This window comes from Nycticebus coucang, chromosome X, assembly GCF_027406575.1.
Source record: "Nycticebus coucang isolate mNycCou1 chromosome X, mNycCou1.pri, whole genome shotgun sequence".
NCBI classification, from domain to species: Eukaryota; Metazoa; Chordata; class Mammalia; order Primates; family Lorisidae; genus Nycticebus; species Nycticebus coucang.
This window is the reverse complement of record NC_069804.1, coordinates 178,442,936-178,463,047: the sequence shown is the minus strand read 5'-3', so window position 1 is coordinate 178,463,047 and position 20,112 is coordinate 178,442,936. Positions and strand designations below refer to the sequence as shown.

General features: G+C 35.3%; 1 protein-coding gene across 6 annotated transcripts in view; it reads right to left on the bottom strand.

The window, feature by feature from the left end:
• The window catches only part of FMR1 (fragile X messenger ribonucleoprotein 1), a 45,490-nt gene that overhangs the window by 11,256 nt on the left and 14,122 nt on the right, over positions 1 to 20,112 (bottom strand). For all 6 annotated transcript variants that reach the window (XM_053580035.1, XM_053580037.1, XM_053580038.1 and 3 more), the window contains exons 3-11: positions 18,174 to 18,267; positions 15,565 to 15,636; positions 15,140 to 15,288; positions 13,614 to 13,707; positions 13,405 to 13,521; positions 11,042 to 11,212; positions 10,868 to 10,946; positions 4,012 to 4,121; positions 2,715 to 2,849 (exon numbers count right to left, since the gene is read on the bottom strand). In XM_053580035.1, the coding sequence (XP_053436010.1) occupies positions 2,715 to 2,849; positions 4,012 to 4,121; positions 10,868 to 10,946; positions 11,042 to 11,212; positions 13,405 to 13,521; positions 13,614 to 13,707; positions 15,140 to 15,288; positions 15,565 to 15,636; positions 18,174 to 18,267 (1,021 nt within the window). The remainder of the gene's footprint in view (positions 1 to 2,714; positions 2,850 to 4,011; positions 4,122 to 10,867; positions 10,947 to 11,041; positions 11,213 to 13,404; positions 13,522 to 13,613; positions 13,708 to 15,139; positions 15,289 to 15,564; positions 15,637 to 18,173; positions 18,268 to 20,112) is intronic.

Here is a 20,112-nt window from a genome sequence, read left to right as displayed (position 1 = left end):
AACATTTTGCTATTAAAGACATACACACGTTTATTGATACTCGCAAATAACTAATGAAAAGCATCAAGTAGCTTTGATGTAGATTATAATTAATTTTCTACACAAAGTTGAAAGGTGTGACAAGTGAAGAAGTTGACCTTTGTTCAAAGTACCACTCTTTTATAAAGAGCATTTATTTGATAGGTGTGGCTACTGTTGAGTTGTTTTTGCCTGCTTGCTTTCAGTATACAGAATCTTAAAGGTATGTGAGGGCGGGAACAGGTTTTTCTTTTACCCTCCACATGAACGTGGCTATTGATAGGGAACAAAACTGAACAATTAGGAAATACAGCTTACAGACTAATCATTCAACAGTCAAGGCACTACCTTCTGGTAGCAGTGACCACCTGAAGAATTAGGTACCACTGAAAACCCATGGGATTCATACAGATTTTTTTTCTTACATCAAATAATATATTAAGTATGGAAATAATCAGGCCTATGAATTAGGTTATCTTTTCTCAAAAACATCATTTTTTGGGTCTTGAGGTTTTCCCCAATTATCTTTTTTTAATGAATCTGTTAACCCTGTAATTTCCCAAAATACTGTATGATAGAATGCTGTATCCATCCCTCTGGGTCAAATATCACCAAAATAAGCCTAAAATCCTGTTACAGATTTAGTAAGACTGACTTTAAAGCAAATCATTTAAAAACATTTAGGCCAGGCATGGTGGGAGACTGAGGCAGGAAGATCTCTTGAAGCCAGGCGTTTGAGACCTGACGGGGCAACACAGCTCTACAAAAAATTAAAAAAAAAAAAAATTAGCAGGGGTTGCTGGTACACATCTGTAGTCTCAGCTACTCTGGAGGCTGTGGTGAGAGCATAGCTTGAGTCTAAAAGTTGGGAGGCTTCAGTGAGCTATATAATCTCACTATACTCCCTATATATATACTCACTATATATACTCCCTATATATATATATGTATATACACACATATACTCCCTATATATATATATATATATATATATATATATACACTCCACTATATATACTCACTATATATACTCCCTATAGTATACTCACTATACTTTATATATATATAAATTGTTTTCTCTTGCAACATGTTCTAAGGGCCATTCTAAGTTATCCACCTTGTCAGTAGACCTGAATAGTAAATTAAAATGAAGAAGGGCAAGATCAGAATGGTGGCTGTCAACATGGACACCTGGAAAACATTACTTCCTGTTTTGGATAGGTTCTGGATAAGAACCGAACTGCCTAGCAGAAAGGGATATCCAATCCACTTGCAGTGACGGTCCTCTTTTTAAAATGGCGTTTTTTCTTTTAATCTCTTTTGAGCCACAACATCTTTTCCATAAACAGTCCTTGCCCTCAAGGAACTACAATGTGATTGAGGAAGATCAATATGTAAATGTCTATGTGTAAGTGCTATGTTAGGGTTGAGGACACAAGAGCAGGAAAGGGGAAGGCTCTTGACCCATTCAGGGGCAAGTGTACAAGGAAAGCTTAATAAGGAGTAAGGTCAAAGTGAGGTACCAAGTAGAGGAGGAAAAATGCTCTAGGCAGAGTAAACCTATGCGTATGTCTAGAAGCAACAGAGAATATGATGCTGTCTGGAGAACTTGTTCAGTATGGCTCAAACTTGCCTAGTGCAATAGACAACACTGGATAAGTAACTGTGAAAAGCCGTATAAGTGGCATAGAGGCAACTGAGATTTAACCCCAGGGCAATGGAGCCACATACCCATAAACAGTTCTCCATCAGCCTCCAACCCAGATATCATTTGTCCTCTTTCTTAACAAGGGGAATAAACACAAACACAAAGCTGAAAATGTATTTTACAAGGAATGTCTTCCTATCTGCCAACCCTTGAGCTCAGGCTTCTGGGATTCTCTGTTATAACTGATGAAGCCACCAACATCTAAAGCAGTACACAGTACAAGGAATACAAGTGATATCATTAACTATAACAAATAATGTACAGAAGCCTGAATGCAGGACTTTCACTGCAGGACTCTTAAACTCATTTCTAAACAGGTTAGTTCAAATAGTGAAAACTAGGCCTAATGGGGTGGCTCATGCCTTATAATCCTAGCACTCTGGGAGGCCAACGCAGGTGGATTGCCTAAACTTACGGGTTCGAGAATAGCCTGAGCCAGAGCAAGACCTGATCTCTAAAAAATAGCTGGGCGTTCTGGTGTGCCTATAGTCTCAGCTACTTGGGAGGCTGAGGCAAGAGAATCACTTGAGCCCAAGAGTTTGAGGTTGCTGTGATGCCATGGCACTCTACCGAGGGTGACAAAGTAAGACTGTCTCAAAACAAAATGTGATAACTAGTTTCTAAAACATGGCTTTAAGTAATAACTAATACATCTAATAGAAGGTACATTTTGAACTACGACACCTACAAAATAAAGAGATATAGCATGGGAAAAAAATAAACCTTCAAAAGAAAAATATGACCATTAAATGCAAACCTCATTATTTTATGTTTACAGCATTTGTGGCAAAAGAATTATCACTGTAAATAAATTGAAAAGTCTGTAACATTTTGGTTTGTAATATTTCATAGATGGCAATCACATTTGAAAATAAAGAACATGAATAGCCTACATGTCTAACCAAGGTAAACACCGAAAACACCAATTGTGAGAACTGAGGCAAAGAAATTATTTTAAGTGTAATTCAAAGTGACAAATAATTCTTACCCTCTGGACTTTTGTACTGTTTGGTTGAGAAAAATGGGCACTGTTTTCCTTTATATCTAAATGTTTCTTTTCTTCTGAGGGATTAGGTCCAACCCTTGAATTATTGGAAGGCAGGGAATTTGGTGGCATAATTTCCTTGGTAAAAAACACAAGATACAAAAGGGAAAAAAGAACCAATTTTTAAGACTTTATTTAACTTCATTATTATATTAATAATCACATTTTAAGAATGTAAATTGTTAAAAACAATTTTGGCATATAAAATTAAAGTATGAAAAAATATGCAGTAAAAGACCCTAAAGGATTTATTTAACTTCAGCTGAAAGTATTATTCACAAAACAAGGTTAGATAGTATGTGAAAAGTATGGCATTTTGTGGGGACAGTATCTTAAACAACAGTACTACTACACAGAAGGGCACATCCTCACCTCCCCACTACATACAGATAGTTCAATAGTTGCTACCGAAAAACATATACTCATGAAGGTAAAAGTGAAGGTAATAACATTTAAAAGTAAGAACAATGGAGAAGAGAGATTATGCCCAGGAAAAAATTTAAAGTACACAGAATTAAACACACATACCACCCAATCCCCAAACTAAAAAGCCAAAGGATGAAAGCCAGAAAACCTAACCCATGTTCCAATTTTGTCTTTGTCAGCAACATTAACATTTGGAAAGTATTTTATAAACAAAGCATTTCCACATATATATTCCATTTTGTTGTCATTAACACCTGACCCAGTGATGTATGTTTCTTATTTTAAGATTTTTTGAGGCTGAGAATGTTGGCTCATGCCTGTAATCCTAGCAGTCTGGGAGGCTGAGGAGGGAGGATCCCTTGAGCTCAGGAATTTGAGATCAGCCAAAGCAAGACCCTGTCTCTACCAAAAATAGAAAAAAATTAATTGGGCGTGGTGACATGCACCTGTAGTCCCAGCTACTCGGGAGGCTGAGGCCATGGGTACTCTAGCCCCAGCAACAGAGCAAGACTCTGTCTCACCCCCCCCCGCCCAAAAAAAAAAAAAAAGTTTTTTGATTATTTTTAAAGATCAGGAAATAAAAGTTAAATCAGTGACTAATCCAAAGTCATACTATCTGAGAACAGATAGAGGCCATATCTACAACTATAATGTTATAACATTAATTATATCGGGTAAGTTTGATAACCAGAATATGTGCATTTGCATTATGTGCATATTATAGAGGTCTCTAAATAAATTAAGAAGTCAAATAGAACAATAAAAAATGCTTACTTTTTCAAGACAAAGCAAAAACATTCGCACTATAACATACCTCTTCTTGTGGGACGTTTTTTTCATTTTCAGCCTCAATCCTCACCCTCACAACTCCTGACTTGTCCACAATCTCCTGAATCAGTTTTCCATTTTTTCCTATTACTTTGCCTAAGAGATGAATAATTCACGTTTGGTTTTAAAAACACATACCTCAAACCAGTAAGCATATATATATATATGTGTATGTAGGTATTTGTGTATATTGAATTATAAAATTTCTAAACCAAAGTAGAGACTCTTTTCAAGAAGACAGTTAAATTAGTTTTCTGCTTAATTAGGGTATCACTGCTTAACCTTTTGTCGTCAGGTACTAGAGCTGATTCATACTTGGAAACTGATTAGATTATTCAGAATTTCTTTTTTTTATTTGAGTCAATTCAAAGATAACTTCCTATTTTGCATAAAGGGCTACACTTTAAACCTACTGGTACTGTGTTATGTATCACTCTTATTCCAAGTTCTGTAAAAGGAATTAAGGAAAAGGAGGATAGATAACAGCAAATATATTTGCTTATTTTAAAATTTCTTTTAAAAATTTTATTTCAAAATATTAAGGGGATACAAATGTTTTAGATTACCTGGATTGCTTTTCTTTAAAATTTCAGATTATTATGAGGGTATAAAGAATTAGCTGACATCATTTCTGGCTGTTAGGTAAGGTCCAAGTTGTAGTTGAGCCCTTCACACAGGGGGTGTGCTATATACTCTTACATTGTGTATGTTAGGTGAGAGGTTACCAATCCCCTCTCCCCTTCCCCACCCACTTGCATTTATTTGTGTCTTTCGCTCATGTGGGCATGTAGTTGTTTATCTATTGCAGTGTATTTCAACCTTTTTTATCTCATGGCACACTTGAACCTACAGTTAAGCTTCTGAAGCACACTTAAATTATATTGATCAAAAAAAAAAAGAGTTAAAAAAAGAATATACTTAACTGTTCTTTGAAGTTCTTTCAAAAATAATTAACAATCTTTAAAAATTTTTGTGGCACACCTAACATCCTCTCATAGCACATCAGTGTGCAATGGCACACTCGTTGAAAATCACTAATCTATTGGTATCAACATTAGTATTAATACACTAGAGACTTATTTTCCATTCTTGTGATACTTTATTAAGGAGAATGCTTTTGTAATAGTGGGTGCACTTTGAGTCCTGGCTAAGGTATATTCAACAATTTCAACCTTTATCTGTATTTGATACATCTGCTTCTTTATCTATTGTAAATATTTATAGAATTTTATATGTTACATTATAAAAGATACTCAAGTTTAAAAATGTCTTAAATAGCTACATATACATCTAAAAGGAATACAAATTCTTTGGGCCGATGTGTTAAGAGACTATTACTCCTGTGCAGTGCTCACAAATCATAGTGGGATATTAAATGGTGAAAGCTTTTCACAGTAGCAACAACAAAAAATAAAATACCTAGAAGCATACTTAACCAAAGAGGTAAAAGACCTCTACAGGGAGAACTACAAGTTATTAGGAAGGAAATCAAAGAGGATGTAAACAAATGGAAAAATATACAATGCTCATGGATCACAGATCAGCAGAATCAACCACTGTTAAAATGCCTATGCTACCCAAGGTGATTTACAGATCCTATGTAATCCCCATTAAAATACCAATGACATTTTCAGCAGATCTAGAAAAAATAGTTCAGTGCTTTGTATGGAACCAGAATAGAGCCTGAATAGCCAAAGCAACCTTAAGCAAAAAGGAGAAATCAGGAGGTATCATTTAACCAGACTTCACGTCATACCACAAGGATATATTAACCAAAACAGCATGGTAGTGGCACAAAAAGAGACACAGTCCAATGGATCAGAACAGAAAACTCAAGACATAAAACTATCCTCATATTACCATCTGACCTTTGACAAAGCAGAAAATAACATACACTGGAGGAAAAGGACCACTACTCAATAAATGGTGCTGGGAAAACTGGATAACCACATGTAGAAAACTGAAATAGGATCTGTACCTGCCTCCACTCACAAAAGTTAATTCAGGATGCATAACAGACTTAAACCTAAGGCATGAAACTTAGGAAAAAATGTTGAAAAACTCTTCTAAACGTAAAGTCTAGATAAAAAATTTATGAAGAGGGCGGCGCCTGTGGCTCAGAGGGGTTCAGCGCCAGTCCCATATGCTGGAGGTGGTAGGTTCAAACCCACCCCCGGCCAAAAACAAACAAAAAAAAAACGCAAAAAAAAATTATGAAGAGATTCTAAAAGCTATTACAGCAACAGCAAAAATTAACAAATGGGACCTGATTAAATTAAAGAACACAGCTAGGGAAACAATAGAGTGAACAGACAACTCATAGAATGGGAAAAAATATTTACATGCTAAACATCTTATAAAGAGCTGATAACCAGGAATCTATAAAGAACTCAAGCATATCAGTAAGAAAAATAGTCAAACAATGCCATCTTTTCAAAAGGTATAGACTAACAGCCAATAATCATATAAAAATGCTCGATGTCACTAATCATCAAGGAAATGCAAATCAAAATCACAGTTGAGGTTTCACCTAACCTCAGTGAGAATGGCTTTAATCAAAAAATCCCACAACAACAGAGGCTGGCATGGATGCAGAGAGAAAGGAACACTTATACACAGCAGGACTGCAAGATAGTAAAACCTCTACAGGAAGTCATGTGGAGATAGCTCAAAGAACTAAAAGTAGACCTACCATTTAATCCAGCAAACCCACTACTGGGTATTTATTTATTTTTTCTTCATTTTCCCTATCCCCATACCACCCCTATTGGATATTTAAAAAGTTATTTTAGGCCAGACACAGTGGCACATGCCTATAATCCTAGCACTCTGGGAAATTGAGATAGGCAAGCTGCTTGAGGTCAGGAGTTCAAGACCAGCCTGAGCAAGATTGAGATCCCGTCTCTACTAAAAAAATCGAAAAACTAGCTGATGTAGTAGTGCCTGTAGTCCCAAATATTCGGGTGGCTAAGGCAAGAGGATCACTCAAGTGTAAGAGTTTGAGGTTGTTGTGAGCTATGATGACACCATGGCATTCTACTCAGGGGTACAAAGTGACACTCTGTCTCAAAGTCATTTTATCAAAAAGACACGTGTACTCAAATGTTTATTGCAACACAATTCACAAACTCCAAGAATCAACCCAAGTGTTCATCAATACACAAGTGGATTAATAAAATATAGTATACTTAAGTATACCATGGAATACTACTCAGCCATAAAAACTGATAAACTGATACCTTTTATAACAAACTGGATGGAATTGGAGACCATTCCTCTAACGGAAGTATCACAGGAATGGAAAAACAAACACAACATGTACTTACTAATAAATTGGAACTAACTTATCCCGTGGTAGTAAAACTCAACAGAAAGTAAGTAGATGGGAGGGGTTATAAGGGGCGGGGTACATTCACACCTAATGGGTACAATGCACATTATCTGGGTGATGAACACACTGATAACTTTGACTCAAACGGTATAAAAGCAATTAATGTAGCCAAAACATTTTACTTCTGTAATATTCTGAAATTAAAAAATAAAATAAAATAATGAAAGGTGAAGGGATTAGTCACAGACTACAAGGTTAAGAAAACTCACTTAAAGATAACTCAAAACTTGGTTCGGCGCCAGCCACATACACAGAGGGAAGTGGGTCCGAACCCAGCCCAGGCCAGCTAAACAACTGCAACAACAACAAAAAGTAGCCAGGCTTTGTGGCAGGCGTCTGTAGTCCCAGCTACTTGGGAGGCTGAGGCAAGAGAACTGCTTAAGCCCAAGGTTGCTGTGAGATGTGACGCCACAGCACTCTACCCAGGGCGACATAGCAAGACTCTGTTTCAAAAAAAAAAAACAAACACAAAAAAACTCAAAACCATTATGAAAAAGCTTAAAACCAGTTAAAGCATTCTTCAATAACATCTGGTAAAACTCCAAAGACTTCAAGTGCCAGTAATAAAAAAACACTTGATTTTTTCCCCTCATTTTATAAAATTCAATCATACACACAACTGGGAAATAACTGCTTTCACAGTCATCATCACACCAAGACATTACAAACATTAAGAACTACTGATTCTAGAAATCTGCTTGTGAACTACATAAGATTCCAAGGGCTCACCCAAGGTAACCTAAGTATCCTTACATTGGCCATGTCCATTGTGTGCATGCCCCCATCATCTCACCTAAGGCAGAGTTGAAGAAAGAAGAGGAACACAAATTTGCTTTGAGAAAATCCTAGATAAGAACTCAATGAAAGGCCTTCTCACAGCAGGGTCTTGTGGTCTTGGTATTCCTGCTGTGTGTAGCTGCCTCACTCACCCCATAACCTCTTTTGACTGGTCAGCCGTGAGGAAACGGAACTGATAACCACTAAATCAGGACTCCCCATCTACATCCCTTTTGTTAATTATTTCTGCTCTTCATCTCTTCAAACAAAAAGAGGAAAAGTTGGAACTACTTGGAGTCTTCCTACACTTTGTATTTAAACATTTATTATTTTCAGGAATAATGATTTTTTAAAAAGATCCAAATGGCTCAGCTAAAAGCAAAAGGAAATTTCAATATGTTTCTATTAAGAAAATATCTTGGCTGGGCATGGTGGCTCATGTCAGTAATCCTAGCACTCTGGGAGGCCGAGATGGGTGGATAACTTGAGTTAAGGAGTTCGAGAGCAACCTGAGCAAGACCAAGACCCTGTCTCTAATAAAAATAGAAAAACTATGCGGGTGTCATGGCAGGCGCCTATAGTCTAAGCTAGTGGGGAGGCTGAGCAGGAGAATCTAGTCCAAGAGTTCAAGGTTTCTGTGAGCTATGATATTATGGCACTCTACCAGGGTGACAGAGTGAGACTGTCTCAAAAAAAAAAAAAAATAGAAAAATAATATCTTAGGTAACCTAAGTACAATGTGTTAAATGCAGCTGACTGAATAGTTAAATCAATTTATTGTCTAAGTAGGTAAAGAAAAGCACATTTTAAGGAAGATAAATCAGCATGCACACTGAAGAGAGTTTGTCAAAAATAGAGATCATAAAACATTGGGAGACTCAAACAAAACTCATGTAGTACAGATCATGACACCTCCTTAAGAGCTGCCTTGTTTCATCTTACACAAAAACACTTTCTGAAAATTCCCAACATTCCCAGTGTTGCAGCAGACCATCTCTAAAACAGAATTCTCTCTTTTTACTAACTAGAAACAACATAACAAAAACCAGACTGATTTATTTCAGTAGGCTTTCCTATTACTTATGGGATCCTCTTCTTCCCAGGTAAGACCACAGGCAGAATCTACTTTTAGTATTTAATAGCACACAATCCAATTCTACCTTATACCATTGTTCCAAATTCCAAATGTCAATTTATTACAATCTTGATCTACTGAAATGGAGTTGTCTTGAATAATGGAAAAGAAAGAAAAAAAGAGTCCCTTGTTGTGGTCCAAAACTATGCTAGATGTACACATACATACATGTATAATCTCCCTCATTTAATCATAAAAATTCTGTTGACAGGTGAAAAAAAGGTGACTCGGGGGGCTAAGTCAATTGCTTAAGGTCACACAGCTATCAAAGAAGAAAGTAGGGACTAAAATCTAGCTCTAACTCCAATACCAAAACACTTTCTTCTACCATCCTACTATTTCAAAACAAACTTTAATGAATCTGAGAAGTCTCTATCTATTTGGTATTGATAAAAACAAAACTACTGGTTATAATTTCATAAGAATTCCTATATTTCTAATACATTAACTACAAAATTATGCAATTGTTTGATAAACTATAAAGAAAATATCATCATCACTTCACTGTCCTGAGATTACTTCACCTTTTGGTATACATACATTTTGTATACAAACTGGTATGCAAATTACTTCAATAACATTACATAGTCATGTTCTCTAGTGTACAACTGAACTAATAATTTGGCATTATTTCACTAGTATTTTATGTACTTTATCTTCAAGCTAATCTTCTTTAGAAGAGAAATATAATTCCTAGTATTTTTCAATGACATAGGAAGATGTTTACGATTATATGCTGACCAAAGTATTGAAACTATGTAGAAAATACATGAGAAGTCCTTGTTTTCTTTAAACTTTCCAAAGAACATGCATTACTTTTTATAAACTGTCATAATCTCAAGTTTAAAAGAGAAAATGTATATGGAGGATGTCCAATTTTACTTACAAATTAAAAATGTATATAGTGGTCTTGACAAAATACCTAATTTTGATGTCCTGATAAAGACATCTGCAGCATTTGGGTATACTGGTGAGGAGTTCCTAAGTATTTTCTGAGATTCATCATGGTAATGGTCATGAAACTACAGTACTCAAGTTAAAATGGAGAATTATCATTGAGCTTGAAGAAAGTCCCAGAGACATTTGGAGTTTCTTCTTACTTTAGAACTTACTAGATTTAAGTAACCTATGTTACTTAATTAAAATGAATGCTATCATTTTATAGTCCCATTAGGAAGATCAAATAGCAATCTATTCCAAATTATAAAGCCCTTAAATATAACTATGTTGAAAAAATATATTCAATTTTAAGACTTTTTTTAGAAAAATGTATGAAAATGAGGCTAGGCAAAACTTATCCTTTCAGACATTAGTACATTCCAACTAGCAAAGCAGTCTCCTTCACATATCTTCTGAAAATGTAATCTTTGAGTATCATACTTACATCAAATATTTATCTTCATTGTAATAACAAACTATTTCAAAGATTACATTTCAATTAAATGATACCCTTCAGTAAGGAAAAAAATGGATTTCTATTGGTATAGTTTACCTAAATTTTATTTTTGCAGTGTATGTCAACAAATATTTCTGACTCACCTACTAAGTTCCTTGGAACTTGTATGACATCTTCAGCAAACTCAAGAAAGCTTCTGGCCTTTTTCACTGCATCCTGATCCTAATTTAAAAAGCAGAAAAGATTTAAGACAAAACATTAGCCAGCCGAAATACTAATCTTTTGAGATGAATAAAACCATTTAGTAAAATATTTACCTCTCCATAAATATGAAATGTGCAGGTATCTTCATCTAGATCAATAGCAGTGACCCCAGGAACTTTTCTAGCTTGCTGAATATTAGCACCATGAGTACCAATGGCTAGACCCATCAAATCTTCTCGTACAATAAACTGTTCATGAAACCTTGAGGCAAGCTGCCTTGAACTCTGAAGAGAAACACATGTCTGATGAATATGCTTATTAATTATCAAACAACTATTTAGGCCAGCCATGTAAATTATCTTAACCCTGTATATAAGGGGCCGATGAATTAGTTTCAGTTGAAAACCTAATCTATTTGAGAAAGTATCTCCCACAGCACAAGGGCTTTTAGGTTACTGAAGATCTATGCCATTTTATATATTTTTGTTAATCAGAAAGAGCTTGTTAACAATTTTCCAAGGTAACTTTTGAAAACCTATTTGCAAGGCTGCCTTAGTTAACCAATAACATCAACAATGTAATAATTAAGAAGCCCATCAATATTCCCAAATAAAAACCAGCTCACTGGGTCTGACAGACTCAATGTTATTTATTTACGTAAAAAAATTTAAAATATCTTTACAGAAAACTTTATTCATTTCATTTATTAAAGAATATGAGAATTTATATTTTTTTCTAAACATCGGTTTCATTTCTGTAACCTTTCACTAAATATTATGATCTATACTTAGGTTTGTTGAAATTACATTAAATATACACCCTCATTCCCAGAACCTAAGGAAAGGAATAAAATATTGTTGGTTCAGTAAATTAAATGATCACAGAATATCAATGATTTAAAACTTATCTTAAATATGCATCTGAAACCAAAAGTGAGATCAGAGTCTGTAAGACCTTGTGATCTGGGATCCACTCAAATATTCAGTGATGGCAAAACTAAGTTACACTGACACTCCAAACTTGTGGATAATCACTGTCTTTAAATAGCATCATCAAAATTTAAAGTTTAGTTCTAGCATGCCATTAATGAAAACCAAACATATTAGTGGCTCATGTTGAAAAATGGGAATTTCTTATAGGAATATGTGAATCTCTTTAATATTAGTAGTGAAGAAAGACAGGCATGCATACTAGTTTCTCATTACTCAATTACACCTGATAATTTGAATGAATCAATTTAACTAGTATAAACATTTTTTAAAAGTACGAGATACCCATTTTTTTAAGACTAGACTAATAAAATGAATAAAATGTTCCTAGGAGTTTTTAAGAACTCTTATTTTTTTGAGTCCTGATTCATTAACCTGATTTCATTCTTTTTCACTGATAATTCATTGATAAATGATAAGCCAAAAGTATAGTAATGAATCATTTATTAAGAAGAATTAAATGTTTAAAGAAGAGGCATAGGAGTATATTTCCATAATACTCATGATGAAAGCATAAGGAAGCAGCTCTGGCCTAAAAGTTATGAACTATTGAATAGCTAAAGAAACCACAAAACTGTGAACACAGGGACATCAAGAAAGAACGGGAGCAAAAAACAAACAGCTCCTTGGCCATAAGAAAAACAAAGTAGCATGAGGAGATTAAACTCTTCTTCTCCTGCTAAGAGTTCAGCAATCACACATCAAGTTGGTAGGTGGAAAATTTTGCAGAATTTTGTAAGAATACAGCTGTGTCTACCTTCTCTCAAAATGTAGTTTGAAACTCCTTTTGATCTTTCCTATTTTAACTGCATGGTGTTTATCCTCTAATGAAATGAATAATGATAAAGAACTCAGGAATTTGACAGTAATATACTTGAGTTGGCACATTAAACTAAAATCCATTTAGTTACTATGGTAATGGATGGAAGTACTAGATAGTTATCAATGAAAATAAATGTATGGTGATGGAAATTATTGGAGGATTAATAAAAGTAGATAAAATGCACCTTAAGAGACGAAATAGTAAGTTAGGGAAATAGCCTCTGGCAGGAATCTGAAGACAGAGGAGTTTTAAAGAGTGACAACCAATTAGAATGAAGAAGTTCTATACCCTTTTAAACAGAGATAAACATATATAACGAAAGGATTATGATTAGATATTTAAATATTCTCTAGTACTTTAATGGTAACATGTTACATGGAAGAAGCATTGCCTCATTTTATTAGCAGCTTTGACAAACTTCTAGTAAGAAGTGAAGTGACCACGAGTCCCTTAATATACACAAACTGTTGGTCAATTTTAGAACCTCTGGCATGAAAACTTTCGTAAGTTTATGCTTTATACAATTTAAATTTACAAACTATAGGATATAAGGAATTGTTAGGAAATAGTAAATAAATGACAAGCTACCCTTATTCAAATTTTGGAACTGTACAGTTATAATTTATAGATAGCCTTACAAGCAATGCTAGGGAAAGTGACATACCTCCAGCTGTTTACTGGCTTCTTCATTTCTCAATATCAGAGACAATTTAGTGCGCAGACTCCGAAAGTGCATGTCAATTAGCATATGTGCTCTCTTTGAGGTGACTTCATTGATGGACTAAAAAATTTAAATTAGCAACAGTATTATCAAAGCAAATACTTCAAATTAAATAAAATAAATAAAAAAATAGACAACTCAAAAACACTCACCAAAATGACAAGCTGATAATTTTCTGGATCATAAGTTACAGAAAATGCACCAACTGCCTTTTTAAAGTCCTTATGTGCTGATTCTTTGGCACACCTAGAAATAAAAGGAATATCCACTGTTAAGATAAATAACTGTTAACTACTAGGATGAATTCATGCAGACAGATTTATAAGAATTGTGGATTCATATTAAATTTGATATATGTAAAATATACTATACCCATTTAAAAGTTTAGTTCCTTTGTTATATATCTCTGAAATATTCAGCCAAGCCAAGCATTTGATACAGAGAAAGGAAGAAGTTATGCTCTGAATGGATTACTGGTAGGCTTGCATCACCAGTGAAACATATTTAGAAGAACCACTTTACTCTGCAGGCTTCCTGATTTCAGTTCTATATAAGTAGTTTTCTTGAGCCAACGTTAAAAAGTTTTAGGGATTGCTACAAGGTTATCAGATTTTGTTTTGCTGTTTGCTTTTAAAAAGAAAAAACTGCCAACCAAGTTGAGAGAAATATATAAAAATAAGAAAGCACAAAAATTCACACACACACACACACACAATTTCTAGAATCAAAAAGGAAGATTTCTGGGCCACGTGCAGTGGTTCATGCCTGTAATCCTACCACTTGGGAGGCCAAGGCGGGTGGATTGCCTGAGCTCACAGGTTTGAGACCAGCCTCAGCCAAAGGCGAGACCATGATCATCTCTAAAAATTGTGGCGGGTGCCTGTAGTCCCAGCTACTTGGGAGGCTAAGACAAGAGAATCGCTTGAGCCCAAGACTTTGAGGTTGCTGTGAGCTATGACGCCATGGCACTCTACTGAGGGCAACAAAGTGAGAGTCTGTCTCAAAAAAAAAAAAAAAAAGGAAGATTTCTATGTATTTTGAACTGGAATTTAACATTTATCTGAGGCACAACATACCAAAATCAAACTTACTACCTGATGAAATATGTATAAAGCAATCTCTTACCAAAAAAGTCTTTAAACATTTTTTCAAATCAAGGATTACAATACAAAGATCATCACCCTTTAAGCTACTTTAGCTCTAATATCGTATTTATCTGGAAACATTTTAGCTAAAATGGAAAGTACTTGGAGAAATCTTTGTAGCCTATAATTTGACTTGTGACTTTGACAGAACTGTTACGTCTGTTTTTTTTTTTTTTAATTTAATTTTTTTTCATTGTTGGGGATTCATTGAGGGTACAAAGAACCAGGTTACATTAATTGCAGACTCCCTCTTATAATTATGTCTTTTAAAATTTCAAAATCTTAAAATTCATAAACAAAGCTAGTATACATCAGCCATATATCTAGTCAAGTATGTTTAAACAAGTGCAAGGCTGTCTTGATTATGTAAGTAGGAAAAGCTTAGAAAGTTTTTTCCTCCACTACTTTTATAAGCCAAACCATTTTGCCAAAGTTCATTAAATTTGAAATTCAATTTCTACTATTTTTAAAATGTATATTCTCTTAAATTAATCACATGTTAAATGCTCAACATTTTGGGCATATCAACTTACATTTGCCGTAAGTCTTCTGGCACGTCCAGTTTAATCTTATGGAAAGTATCTTTTGTTGCAGGTTTGTTGGGGTTCACTGATCTTAGACGTTCAATGGTGACAATCTCATTATACGTAGCATCACATGCAGCATATTCTATCACGTAAAACTGAAAGAAATAAATAAAAGTCATTCCTAGTCAAAGTTTTTAAAGAGAAAGAGGCTATCCCTCTTCAGTTATTTTAAAATAAATTATCTTCAGGGGGAAAAAAAAAACTTTAATCAACTGAAACACATGAAACATACCAAACACATAGTGAAAACATTTTAATAAATTGACATAACATTAGATATTATTTCAAAATAGAAATCCAGACTGAAATGTAGAACCTGGGTTTAGAAAAGGATAGGATAAAGAAAGAAATTTAAATAAGCATTTTCCTACCTCACCCTTTATCATCCTCACTTTAGCTAACCACCAACAGCAAGGCTCTTTTTCATTTGCTCTGGAATAAACCTACACAAAAAGTACAACACAGAATAGTTCATGATTAACATAATTTTGGAATCTACAGATCATGAGAAATTGAGGAAATTTTCTCAAAATACCCCTAGGTGTCTTTCACATCATACACCATATACCTTCAACCAAATTGCACCTCTGTCTAGGATTCTGAACTAGACAGAGATACATAAACAGAAACTACCTTAGATTGCCTGGGAGCTCCATGTAAAAAACAGTTTTTCTATTTCTCTATTCTACTTTAGTAATAATTAGTACTTTGAATATAGATGCTAAAGAAAAGGTAACCATTCATAAACACAGACATACTTTCCTTGGGTAGTGATCTATAAAAGTCTATCTAAAAATGTACAAACTTATTTTAATAAGCAAAAATTGGGAATTACTGACTCTGGTCTACTGCCTGGCTGCTTGGCCACTAAATGAGTAAAACCACTGAGCACTTAACCCACTGAGTATGCCACCCTAGCATTCATATCTCCTGGGGACTAAATGGACATATTCTAGGTCAATCTCTGGTATCCTGCTTTCTCTCCACTATAAAGGACAACTCCATACTGGCAATCCCTGGATACCACCTTCCTGCTCTCACATACTCTTGACCAGTTCTTCTAACCAATATCTCTGGTGACCACTTCAAAGTTCACTTACAATGTTCAGCATGGAACCTTTCATGAAGATACTGGCAAACTAAGGTTAACAGGAAAAGAGCCAATACGGTATACGTGGAGACAAACAGAATTACTCAGAAGCAGAGAGGACAAGAGAGGGAGGAGAAGCCCAGAAAGGACAGAGAGGCACAGAGTCTAAGGTTGACAAGCAAGTCAAGGCTCAAACTCTTGTCGCCCTTTTACAACTGAAGTTAATGGTTACACAATAACTAAATACAACTTAACCTATCTTTGTCTCTTGCCTCCATCATTCTCTCTCAAGTCTGCTCCAGCCAGAAAAATATCTCAGCTAATCGTTATGTCAGCAGTTCTCGCCTAAGACCATCCTGCGTATCAGATATTTACATTACAATTCATAACAGTAGCAGAATTACAGTTATGAAGTAACAACAAAAATAATTTTAAGGTTGGGGTTCACCAAAACATGAGGAACTGTATTAAAGGGTCGCAGCATTAGGAAGGTTGAGAATCACTGTGTTATGGGATACAGTAAGGGCATCCTAGCAACACTATCACATTGGGCTCCCACTTGTCATGTGACTAAGTTGAAAGAAAACAAGTCCCTTTTGTACCTCCATCAAACACTATTATGAGTACTCCTGATATAAAAAGGCCAGAAGACCTCAACCTTGCTTTTAGAGAGCCTGCAGTCTCCTGAGGAAGTAGACAGCCAAGTATAGAAAGTGTTTCTGTTCCCTATTAGGATATATTGCAAGACTAAGTCCAGTTGTTTACACATAACAGGTACTTAGTACATTTTGGTGAATAAATAACACTTTATCCTACTTCTACTTTAAAACCATCCAGAAAAGAACATAGGCCTTGATGATCAGACTTCTTCCCTGACTATTCTCTAAAACAGTACTCTTGCCCCTACATTACCTTCTATCCTCTTGTTTTTTTCCTTTGTATTACTCACACTTGTCATATTAGCTATTCTCACTGGAATGTGACCTCAAAGGCCGACTCTGTCCAATCAGTGGTGTCCAGCAAAAAAGAAAATAAATACATAAATAAAGGCAGAGGACTCTGTCCTGTTTCACTGCACTTTTAGTAGCTAGTGCAGCAAATAAGAACCCAAACTATAACCATTTTGCCTTATTTATACAAATGTTTACTAAGCTGCTTCCTTCATATTATAAATATTCATAAAGTTACTATTAATAAGACATTGTGTTTAGATTTGTGGAGAAAGAAGGGAAGCAGCTCAAAATGAAGTGTGTGAAAGTGGAGGAAGAAGAGAGAGGATACTACAAAAACTAACTATACACGCATAAGGTATGCCCCTTACATATAAATTTCCAACAAAGAAAGAAATAAGCTCAATGGTAGATGAGCAGGTGGTTCACAGTATATCCTGTAAAAAAGAGGTTTTGTCTATATGTATAAACTAAAGTTTGTAGGTTGTTTTAAAAAATATACCAGAAAGATTCACTGTTAGGTAAAGAAATTTTAGGAAACTGATCTATAATAAAGCATGATCTCTTTCCTTTGTAAAATTAATTTTGCTAATCCATTTGCTTAAAACAGGAACATAGTTCCAAATGAACAATATATCATTCAAATAAAGACTCCAAGATTGAGAGAAGGGGGGGAAAAGTACCAGTGGGCAAAGGAACTTCAGATATTGACTTTCAAATGTATGTGTGGAATGCTGTTCAAATAGCCAAATTCAGGCATCATGTATTGTTTCAAATTATTATTAAGATGGGTTAGGGAAAAAAACACATGTCCATCTCAGATATAATTTTCAAGGTATTTTAAATAGTATTAAAGTCAAAGTACTAAAAAAAAGGCACAGGCAAATTAAATACCCCCAACTTCTTCAGTGCTTAATAACTGTACAGGAGGGGAACTCACCTCAACTTCATCACTTTCATTTATATCTTTATTATAACCTACAGGAGGTGGAAATCTCACATCATGGAATGGAATCTGCCTCTCTGGCTGCCAGCTGCAAATAAGCAAACATTCAATTATTTAACATCCTTTTCTTGTTTAACTGAAACAGTGACCACTCTACCATCAACTTTTGGGTAACTGTGACTCACTTTTTCTCCTTTAAAGAAGCAAATGCTTTAAAATGGGTCAGTTTTTGCTGAGTGCAGCATAATGGCAACATTGGAACATTTCAAGGAAGTTTGCATGCAGCACACCAGACTTGTACTTCCATTTGGAATATTTCTCGAAACACAAGAACATTATGATTTTCAAAAGTCTTTTTTTCCTGGGCGGCGCCTGTGGCTCAGTGAGTAGGGCGCCGGCCCCATATGTCGAGGGTGGCGGGTTCAAACCCGGCCCCGGCCAAACTGCAACAAAAAAACAGCCGGGCGTTGTGGCGGGCGCCTGTAGTCCCAGCTACTCGGGAGGCTGAGGCAGGAGAATCACCTAAGCCCAGGAGTTGGAGGTTGCTGTGAGCGGTATGACACCACGACACTCTACCGAGGGCAATAAAGTGAAACTCTGTCTCTACAAAGAAAAAAAAAAAAAAAAGTCTGTTTTTCCCCAATAATTTCAACTTCTAGGAATTTTAAAAGACCATAACAGAAACTTCCTTTGATATTTAAATTAAATGTTAGTACCACTATTAGTAATATCAATATATTTTTCACTGGCAAAGGAATTTTAACCACATTCCAAAGACCACAGAAACTGCCCCCTAATTCCCAAGCAAAATGGGACAGTCAACACATTAGCAATTCACAACTCAACTCGCTTGTCCCCCTTTAAATTTTAGATCCCAGGAGGATCTTTGTTATGGGTGCTGATCAGCACAATGTTATCAGCATGCACTGGGATGGTGGGGTCTCCTAAACCATAGAAACCCGGTGGAGACAACCTATAGAGTTCAAGTAAGTTGCCTATGTTTTTAAAATTTAAAATAATATGGAACAATTTTGAAAGATACCAAATTGGTCTTATATCCATGACATGAAATATTAAAAGGCAGACTTAGCCAAAACTATGAAAATTAAACTGTTGGAATAGTCACTTCTGGATTCTTTTTGGGATGTTTCATTAGCAAATATTGAGATATGTTCTATATAGTATGTCAATGTTTTACTAAAGGGCTTTTGTAGTTAAATTCTATTGAGAAAAGGGCTAATTTGTTTTTACTTGTTAAAGAAGAGTTTATTATATCCTAGTACTCTGGGAGACCAAGGTGGGAGGATCACTTGGGCTCAAGAGTTCAAGACCAGCCTCAGCAAGAGTAAGGCCTCATTTCTACTAAAAATATAAAAAATTAGCTGGGTGTTGTGGTAGGTGCCTGTAGTCCGAGATACTGGGGAGGCTGAGGCAAGAAGAGGGCCTGAATCTAGGAGTCTGAAGTTGCTGTGACCTAGGCTGACAGCATGGTACTCTAGCCTGGGGTAACATAGTAAGACTATCTCAAAAAAAAAAAAAAAAAAGTAGGCATGGTGACTCACGCCTGTAATCCTAACACTCTGGGAGGCCAAGGCAGGTAGATCACCTGAGCACAGGAGTTCTAGACAAGCCTGAGCAAGAGCCTGACCCTATCTCTATTTAAATAGAAAAAACAGCCAGGCATTCTGGTGAGCACCTATAGTCTCAACTACTCAAGAAGTTGAGGTAAGGGAATCACTTGAGCTCGAGTCTGAGATTGCTGTGAGGTATAACATCACAGCACTCTACTCAGGGCACAAAGTGAGACTCTGTCTCAAAAAAAAAAAAAAGTTATTACATAAGAAGATAAGTAAATAAGTATTTGTGAAAATCTTATTAAGTCCTATGAATTATTATGTACAGATGAAAACTATAAAACTAAAAAGAAAGAAAA